At 43.5% G+C, this 9,159-nt stretch overlaps 1 protein-coding gene across 2 annotated transcripts; it reads left to right on the top strand.

Annotated features, from left to right (window-relative positions):
- Positions 1 to 3,520: 3,520 nt before the first annotated feature.
- Positions 3,521 to 5,823, top strand: LOC103537726 (dual specificity protein phosphatase 13-like). 2 transcript variants are annotated; one of them, XM_030453182.1, is made up of 4 exons: positions 3,521 to 3,747; positions 4,020 to 4,237; positions 5,010 to 5,060; positions 5,287 to 5,823. In XM_030453182.1, exons 1-4 carry the CDS (start codon positions 3,539 to 3,541, stop codon positions 5,508 to 5,510), a joined length of 702 nt encoding a protein of 233 aa, XP_030309042.1. In that variant the 5' UTR covers positions 3,521 to 3,538; the 3' UTR covers positions 5,511 to 5,823. The 2 variants fall into 2 exon arrangements, with proteins under 2 accessions (XP_030309042.1, XP_008502263.2); XM_008504041.2 differs by lacking the exon at positions 5,010 to 5,060.
- Positions 5,824 to 9,159: the final 3,336 nt, after the last annotated feature.

Raw genomic sequence — 9,159 nt, 5'->3', positions numbered from 1 at the left:
AGCCACAGTGAAGCAAGGAAATTAAAATGCTTCACAGCTACATCCAGGTGCAAACATAGAGCAATCTATAGCAAACATCCACAACTGCACAATCTCATCTGTAGTGGGCTACATGTATTTTAAATGCTGGGTGTTCAGAAGAGAAACAAGCTGTAAGAACTCCTGCTTATTACCACATGCCCTGACCCTGGTTCAGAGATGCTTATCTCTCAGCAATCTGTTCCATCCTGCTTTTATTTCTATAAACCAGTTGATGTGGAGTTTCCCAAAGGAGCTGCTGAAGTGAGAGGGATTATTCCACTTCCTTTGCCAGTTCAGCAGCCTCTGCAAACAGTGTAGGAATTAGGTGCAACTTCAGTCTTTGCAGTGTTCCCCTCCTTTCCCTCTACATGCATGGCTGGAAGCTGAGGTAATTTTGCTTACTCCAGGTCCACAAATTCATATGCAAAATAACTAGTGGTTATCTGACAAGGAAAACAAAATTACAGGAGAGGAAGGCAATTCAGTTAAATAATACTTGGTGCTTCTCTGACATGTTCATTCCTTGTTCTTTCTGCTATGAACTTTTCTTTACCAGCTGCCAGTCAATCACAAATTTTTGCACAGCTGGGGGGCTGAATTGGTACAAGTTGCAATAGATTGTTGTGTGTGCATGTACCTGAATGTAAAAATGTAAAAATAAGTAAAAACTGAAACTAAAAATTGCTGAAGAAATAACCATAGCAGGCAACAGAGCTGTCTTGGCAGAGGTCACTGGGTCAGTGTCTCAAGGACAGTCCTGGAGCTAACTCAGCCTTTCAGGATCTCACTCTTGGCCTTTCCATGGGAGGTGTCAGGAAAATGCTGCATTGTTCCGAGTGCTACAGCTTTGTTCTCTGTTTTGGTTTTGTTATTTTATTTTATTTTTAACATAAACATGAGAGCAGATCACAGGAAGGAAGCCAAACTGAAAGCAGAACTTTCCTGATCCTGTTTCTTTACACTGCTCTTAGCAAGACCAGCAATCCACTTCCAAATGACTTCATGAATTCAGCCTCCAGGCTTTAGAAGCCCTGGTTGGAAAATGAGATGTAGTTAAATATACAAGTGAATCCAGTTTACAGGCCCCAAGGTCCTTTATATCTACAAGAGGTTTCCATGCAGTGAACCCCTGGGCAAGGGTGACATCCACAGTACAAGTGAAGGACAGGTGTACACAGCCTGGCCAAATATTTTTAAAATGACCAAATTAGCTTGGATGGAAAAGTGATAAAGAGCTAAATTTAATGTTTGTAACTCTGAAATGGAAGTTGACATGGAATAACTGCTTAGCCACTGCACTTCAAAGCTGAAAACTACTCCTTGCTAACATGTGATGTTCTTCAAAAGGGTGAATTACCTAAAGAGCTGGTGCTTTATTTAACAGAAATTCCCAATAAGCCTCATTCCATCACTTTGAGTTATGTCACTTCATGCCATGTGGCATGAAGGCACTGATGTAAGTTTGACAGGCAGTGCCAATGCTGACATGTCAGTCTGAGAATTTATGACAAATTACATGCTATAGATATCTTTAAAACTACTGCATATTGCCAAGGAAAAAAAGTCTTTAAAATGTGTAATCACACTGGATGCACCTATAGATTGAAAACAATTTATTCAGTTCACATAGCTGTATTAATTCAGTGTTCAGACTGACACTTAATAAAAAAGAAAGGAAAATTTGTACTGAAATTCCCCAGCTAGCTCCAGTTATGATATATTATACAGCAAAGGAAAATTAGATGTGTTAATGTAATGGTTTGGCTTTTTTAAACACTGCCAATAAATAATACTGGTAGCATTTAATAATTCGAAATAAGCCATCTCAAAGAATTCTCAAGACAGCATAGAGGAAAGAAAGGCCCCAGCTGAACAGAGAGTGAATTGCTTATGATATTTTTCTGCTCAAAAGGTATCATGCCACAGATGAACTCTAAATTCTTAGTCAGTGCATTTGAGGTAGAGGTAGCTTTGCAGCTGAAAAGGGACACAATTAAACTCAGCTGACACATTTCTGATAGAACTTGATTGGCAACAAAAGGGCTGGGCTTGCATTTTTTAAAAAAACTGCTAGCAAAGCCTCACCTTAAGCCTCCACCCTGAAACCTGAGAAAAGTAAACTGAATTAAACAACTTCACCTGCTCAGTCAGCTTTTCCTCATTCATAAGCACAAATCAATCAGCTTAAAAAACATTAGTTTACCAAAGGAAAAAAAAACTAAACAGAAAACCATGGTAGCATATTAAGGACATGTATGTTGTGCCTGAAGTAAAACTTTAATCATCTATGCACTCCTTTTTTTTTGTTTTTCCTTGCATATAACTTTTGCCCTCTGATTCTAGAAACTATTGCCTTGTGTTGAGGTGATCTCTTGCCCCAAGTACTCCTAAGTTATTAGCCCAGACTTTAATACCTGCTTTCAAACAGGTCACCATGATATGGCTCTCAATAAAACAAAACAAAGCAAACCCCCTCTCTATCACAGTATATCAAAAAAAAAGGTGGTTCAGACCTGACCAAGGGCTCTTTCCATTCATCACCCTTCTTCTATGGGGGATAATATCAGCAGCAAGCTTTTCCTCCTGGGTCACCTTCTCTTCTCAGCTTCTTTGGTAGAGAAACCACACTCTGGAAGTCAGCTGCCAGGCTTACAAAAACCATCAGCATCTCATGTGTTTTGCCCTGTATTTCCATCACCCATGGCAGTCACTGCTCTGCTTGGGATTACAATTTGACACCACAGGTCTCCAGTCAGTGTCTCACCATCCCTTCCTCTATAATGTAACTCAGTAAGCTTACAACTTTCACCTGGCAACCATTATCCTGGAGTTCTTTGTTCTCTCTTCATCAGAGGGAGGTATCACACAACGTGTGGCAGGTGTATTGTATGAACACACTGATGAAAGCAGTGACAGCCAGAGGAAAGATTAAATTTGTAACGTTCACTTAGGCTCATTTTACACAGTGAGACAGCAGCAGATTCAGGAAATACATTTCTCTAGATTACTAGACAAGCAAGACATCATCCCCCACTTGGTGTTTAACATCCCAGTGATTGTGCTGGTAGGACCTGCTGGTGCCTTTTGATCCCTTTCAGAGCTATGTTTTTAAGCACCTCAAGATAAGTGGGAGACAATTCTTACTTGGGAGAGAGTTTCCACTTTTCTTGCACTGGACAGGTTCCTGCTGGGCCTTTAATCCCTTGTGAAGAACAGGCAGATCCTGCTGACTGCTGCATTAAGGACCAGTGGTGGCCGTGCCTTGGTGGCCATCCTGTGGGCAGGGGGCTATGTGACAGAGCAATGTGGCTCTGGGGAGGGAACAGCAACCAGTGAGGCACCAGTAAAGCCACTTTTGCTCCTTGCATCTGTTCCACCTGGCTGTGCCTGTCAGCAGCCAGCCCAGGGCTGAGGGGACATTGTGGCTGGCAGTGGGAGCTGCTGCCTGGCACCTGCCCCAGCTCATCTCCTCGTGATGGCAGCACCCCAGCACCCTGCCCCAGCTCATCTCCTCGTGATGGCAGCACCCCAGCACCCTGCCCCAGCTCTGTCCCTGCCTCCCAGCATGTCTGGGGCAGAGGGGCTGGGCCCTGGGGGACCCAAAGGCAGTGGGACTTGTATGGAGGATGTCCCCTCCCTTAAAGAAATCGAGCAGCTCCTCAACACCGGGCGGCCTTCTTGCAACCATGTGGATGAAGTGTGGCCTAACCTCTTCTTAGGAGACCTGTAAGTACAGCTCCACGGGCACATGTCTGCAATTCCCTCTGTCTGTTATCATGCCTCAGCTTCAGACAGCTCCTAGTTTTGCTAATTGCCATCATTTACACTGCAGACAGAACGGTTTCCAAAATCAGATGATGACTAAGCTGGCACTTGCTTCTGGGTCAGCCCTGAGAAGCAATTCAGATGGCTCAGGAGATGCAATCCCTGGGCTTCTGGCTCCACCAGTATCTATCTCTCTGCCCATCTCTGTGTGTCTGTGTTTGTTTTTCCCTTAGAGTAACAGTTCACAACAGATTTGTTTTGTGGAAGATGGGTGTGACCCACGTTTTAAATGCTGCCCACGGCACCACATACAGCCAGGGGGGCCAAGACTTCTATGGAGCAACCATTGCTTACTACGGTGTCCCGGCCCATGACCTCCCAAGCTTTGACATAAGCCAGTTCTTTTTCTCTGCTGCCCAGTTTATCCACAACGCCTTGAACACCCCAGGAGGTACAAAATCATCTTTGGTTGCATTTTTTTGTCAGCCTCTCAGAAGAGGTGGGTGGTGGAGAAGTCCCTACGGCGTCTCCTGCCACCTGCATGGCAGGAGGAGGCAGTGGTGGGTACGTGGGTGCAGGTCTCACTAGGTCCCAAGAAGCTGTTGTGAGAAAAGGGATGAGAGAGACAGGGGCAGAGAGGAGAGGAGGCAGAGGAGAGAACAAAAAATATCTCTAAGGAAAGGCTGGTTCAAAAAGGGAGAAGCAAACAGCTACAGTTAAGATGGACACCCTCTTTGGAGACCCTCTTGTGGCATCTGTATTTGTAAGAAGAAATTAATATAGAGACAAAAGTACTGATTTCTACAGCCACCAACTGCATGAAGCTCATATATTGCAGGTGAGCATCATGTGTGAGCAGTGCCTGCAGGGCTGTGCCCCTGAGGAGAAGTTTTACCCTCACCCAAGATGATTTATAGCACGTTGCACAAGAGACTGAGCTTCTTGGCACTGATGCAATAAAATCCTCATTAACCTGTATTACATAAAAACCCATTTCTTAGCATGAGTAAACTGACATTAATGGAGCTGTCTCAGTCTGCATCACAAGTTCTGACTTCAAAAGAGAATTACAGTCACAGCAAATTGCCTTCTTATGCAATGTTACCAGGCCAGTCATTTCTTTTGGTGGCTAATATGTCAGTGCCATCCTTTCAGGCCAGATCTTCCTCACTTTAGTAAGTCCCTCTGAAGCCAGAGTCTGATTTTCCTCTTTCTCACAACAGAACAACTATTTCCAAGAAGTGGAACAATGAAACAAGTGTTTCTGATATCAGGTTGGGATCTCGTGGCACTTCTCATACCAATTGCAAATTAAACTTAATTGATAGCAGTTCATGTGATCTGTCAGAAGGGTAAGAAATACATCATGTTTGCAGTTTTACTCCCACCAAGCTGGAGAAGTTAGAAGGGGTTCTGCTTCCCTTTAAATTACACTTCATCCACTGTACTGCTTCTCTTCTATGGTAACAATTTTAATATTTTTTTTTCTTTTTTAACCAGCTAAAATTTTGGTACATTGTGCAGTTGGAGTCAGCAGGTCAGCTGCCTTAGTCCTAGCTTATCTCATGATAAATCACCACCTCCCACTGGTTGAAGCCATCAAAACAGTGAAGGAACATCGCTGGATTTCACCCAATCGTGGCTTTCTAAAGCATCTGCAAACTCTGGATGTTCAGCTACGGCAAAAGAAAGGCTCAGAAAAGGCCTCTCAGAAAGGCTGCTGAGAGGGCAAACCAGTTTACATTCCCACCTCTGAGTTTCAGCCTCTACAGCCATTGTACAGATGTTGGAAAAAAATGAAGAAAATTTAACATCAAAGAAAAAAAAAAAGTCAACAGAACTATAAATTGATTAACTCTGATAGCCCAGCTCCTCCTCCAAGAGCAGCACAACCAACATCAGCACTGTGTGCTGCAGAGCTGCTGGTTTGTGCTGAGGCCAGAGGCAAGTTCAATAATTCCATCTAGCTGCACAGGATGTTTGAGTCCCCTTTCCTTGGGAATGGAACATAACCAGCTTCCTCAGTTTGATTCCAGTGCCCATGTGCATCTTCTCATTAAAAAAAAAAGCTTCTTGTGTTTCAGGCCTCAATTGTTTCAGGTTTCAATTTCTTAAAAGCTCAGGCACTGCTACAGAGAAAAAAGTTCCCCTTTGACTGCTCTGCTAAATATTGCAGTGTTAGAGAAAGCTGTGACAGCCCAAAGACCTGCACCAGCAGAATATACTTTGGTGCAGCTTTCTCTGCAGTCTCTGGGTCAGCAAACCCACAAACCTTTTCTTGTATAAATTATGTTTTCAGCAAGATATGGGATATTATGTAGTATATTGAGGATACTAATATGTCAGGATCATCAAATGTCAGATCTTCAGAGTATTTTGTAAGCTTGAACTCACCAGTTCACTCTCCCTCCAAATGATTCCAAATCAGTTCTAAGTGGCTTGGAATCATCCCTGGCTGAACATCAGGTGAGAACTTAGCTTACATCAATGGCTAGGCTTGATTGATGCAAATTATTTTAAGGTGTTTTGAGGCTGCCACTTCTTCTATCACCAGTTAATCAGCACTTAAGCCAATGTGATTTTTAATAGTGCAACAGCATTTGGAATTCATGCTCTGCCTGAAAATTAGCTTGTTACCTTGTGGTGAACCATAGAGTGATAATCCAGCCTAGTTTTGCCCTTTGCTACTGCTTTGATTTATTGACTACCTGACCTTATAAACCTTCCCTGCCAGATGAAATAAATAAATTTCTGCTTGTTTGTTTGCATTTGAAGCATCAGCTCTGATCATTTTCCTCTCTGCTGCAAGAGACTTGCAAGGCTAGAAGACTTAAATAGGGGTGATTTCTGAGTTGAACCTCTTCCTTCCCAGACCCCCAATCCTCCTTAATTCTTAAGAGAGGTGATGACATGAGTGCTGCTTCTGCCTAGCACTTATGGGAAGGTAGAAATTCCTCCCTATTTCAGTGTACATGGATGCTTTGCAAAATAAGCATATTTAAGATCCTTTCAGAGATCTGTTTGACTGTCTGTTCAGATTTTCCTGAATCTTGCCAAAGAGCTCCACTGATGAGAGAAAGAGAAGAGATTGGAGTGTAAAAAGATCAAATAGAAAATCACATTTAAAGCCCAACAGTGCCAAGACAATCTTTATACCTCACAAAGCAGCTGAGTGGTGGAGGAGGAGCCAGGTTTGCTTTGAAGTTCTCTATTAGAGTTAATAGGGATTTATACCAGTTAATATTTCATGATAATTTATACTCCACATTACAGTAGGTTTTGGTCTGGAAACCTTTTGAAGACATGGCATTGAAAAATCTGAAATTCATGTGAGAAAAATCTGAAATGCATCTTAAATGGCTGGGCAAAATTATACACGTGTGAGCAAGATTAATAGAACCTCCCATCAGGATAATGCTTTGCATGCCCCTGAACATCTGTCCCACAAAGCCACAGCTGTGAAAGCTGCTCCTGCTGTAAATTATTAGTACCTGCTCTCAGAGATACTGCTCATCCTGGGAGAGCATTGTTTCACCAGGTGGAGAGAAGAGCACAGCACAAAGCTGAGTGGGTATGGCATCCGTGCCACCAGTGAGCTTGTACAGCAAGACTGATTTGCCCCAGTGGAGGGAATGAATTAGTCAGAAACTCTTTTCAAGGGCACTGGCTAGTCACAGAAGGGTTTTTAATCTATGGAGTTAGTGTTACCTGTATTTCCTGCCTGCCTGTGCTGCTTCCTTCCTCACAAAGAGTTTAACTCCAGGTCTTCTCAGGGAAGAAGAGTCCCATCGACATCAGCAAAAGCAGCAGAATTAGTCCTCTAACTTCTTAAAACAGCAAACATTGTCTGCTGTGATGTCCTAGGAAGAAAAGAGACAGTCTCACTTGTAACTTACACTACCCTCAGTTCAGGTCAGGATGTGATGTGGCATTAGCACTTCAGTGTTTTCCACCCTCAGTGAGAAAATTGTTGTTTCAAAGACTGGTTTAGCCAGCTGGACTAAAGAACCAAACCAAAAGCAAAATACTGACTCCATTCAGAAACTACACATCTGACAACAGGGTCTACACAACCCAGGAGACTAAAGGCACAGCCTGTTAGCTCCCAGCTGAGTGAGGGCCCCATTTTGGAAAGTATCTCAGTATCTAATGGTCAGCTGGGTAGCTGCTGAGCTGGCCAGAGCACCTAAGCTCATGCTGCAGTGCCTGTGCACCACAGACTGCAGGAACTCAATCCTGGAGATCCAGCCTGCACAGGAGCCCATCACCTTCCATCTCCTCCAAAAGAGACACACAAGCCTCCTCCTCCAGGTTTGCCTTATCACGAGGTCCCTCCTCAACCTGGTTGTAATTCCTTTATCCATTTTCAACATTTTTTATAAGTGTTTAGCTGAAGAACACATTTGTCAGATACACTCTTCAGCAGAATGCATACTTAGGAATTGGCTCCTGCCATGGGAAAGGTCTATGCCAGAAAGAAGAACTAGGCACCCTCTGGAGAGGACCTGAAAAGCAACTTTTTTGTTTCTTTTAGGAGCAACCTTCACCTAGATCCAATTTCTCAAACCATGTTACCAAGTGGGTCATGAGGACCAGTGCCAGTTCAGCTGAGGCTGCAAATGTCTGTCTGTGAGCAGAGAGCACAGTGGAAGGGACTGTCCCAGCTACAGACTTAAATATGCTTAAAGCAATCACAGAACCACAATGTCACCTTTAAGGGAGCCACATAAGATTCCAGTGGAAACTTCCTTTAATTTTATTTTCCAGTTACAGAACTGAGGACATCAGAGGAAGTTGGTAGAAGGCAGGTCTGAAACTAGAAGGGGTTTGGTAGCCTTGCTGTAAGGCCTTGCTGCAGAGGTAAAATAAACATTCAGGGATATCTGGAAAACTTCATGGAAGAGAAATCCAGTAGGGATTACCAAGTAGTTAGAAATTCCAGACAGATCTGGAAGCTGGTGAGCTGCAGCCAGCTGGATGAGTGTTGGAAATCAGCAAAAATCATGCTTGTGTGTTCTTATTTTCTGTAGGCATCCACCTCCAGCCAGTCAGGTGCAGGTCAGTGGGCTGGATGGACCTTTGGTGAGGCCCAGGACAGCTGCTCTCATGTCTTTACTTTGAACTCCCCTGTAAGATGAGCTGTCCCCTCTTTCCTGGTAACTTATTATTAGCACTGCACTGGGACTGTGTCTCTGTTGCATTGAGTTGACATTTCCTTCATGGGCAGAGCTCTGTGCTGGCAGTCACAGCACCAAAGCTTATGCAGGGAGGGAAGCAGCAAGGGTTGGTGTCTGTTTTTGTTTTTTTTTTTTAAGAAGATTTGCATAATGCAGACTTTTCATTTCTGTGTCTGTTCCCTGTTCCATCAGGGAC

Source organism: Calypte anna, chromosome 6 (assembly GCF_003957555.1).
Source record: "Calypte anna isolate BGI_N300 chromosome 6, bCalAnn1_v1.p, whole genome shotgun sequence".
NCBI classification, from domain to species: Eukaryota; Metazoa; Chordata; class Aves; order Apodiformes; family Trochilidae; genus Calypte; species Calypte anna.
Note: the sequence above shows the minus strand (reverse complement) of the source record. Positions and strands in the feature narration are given on the sequence as shown.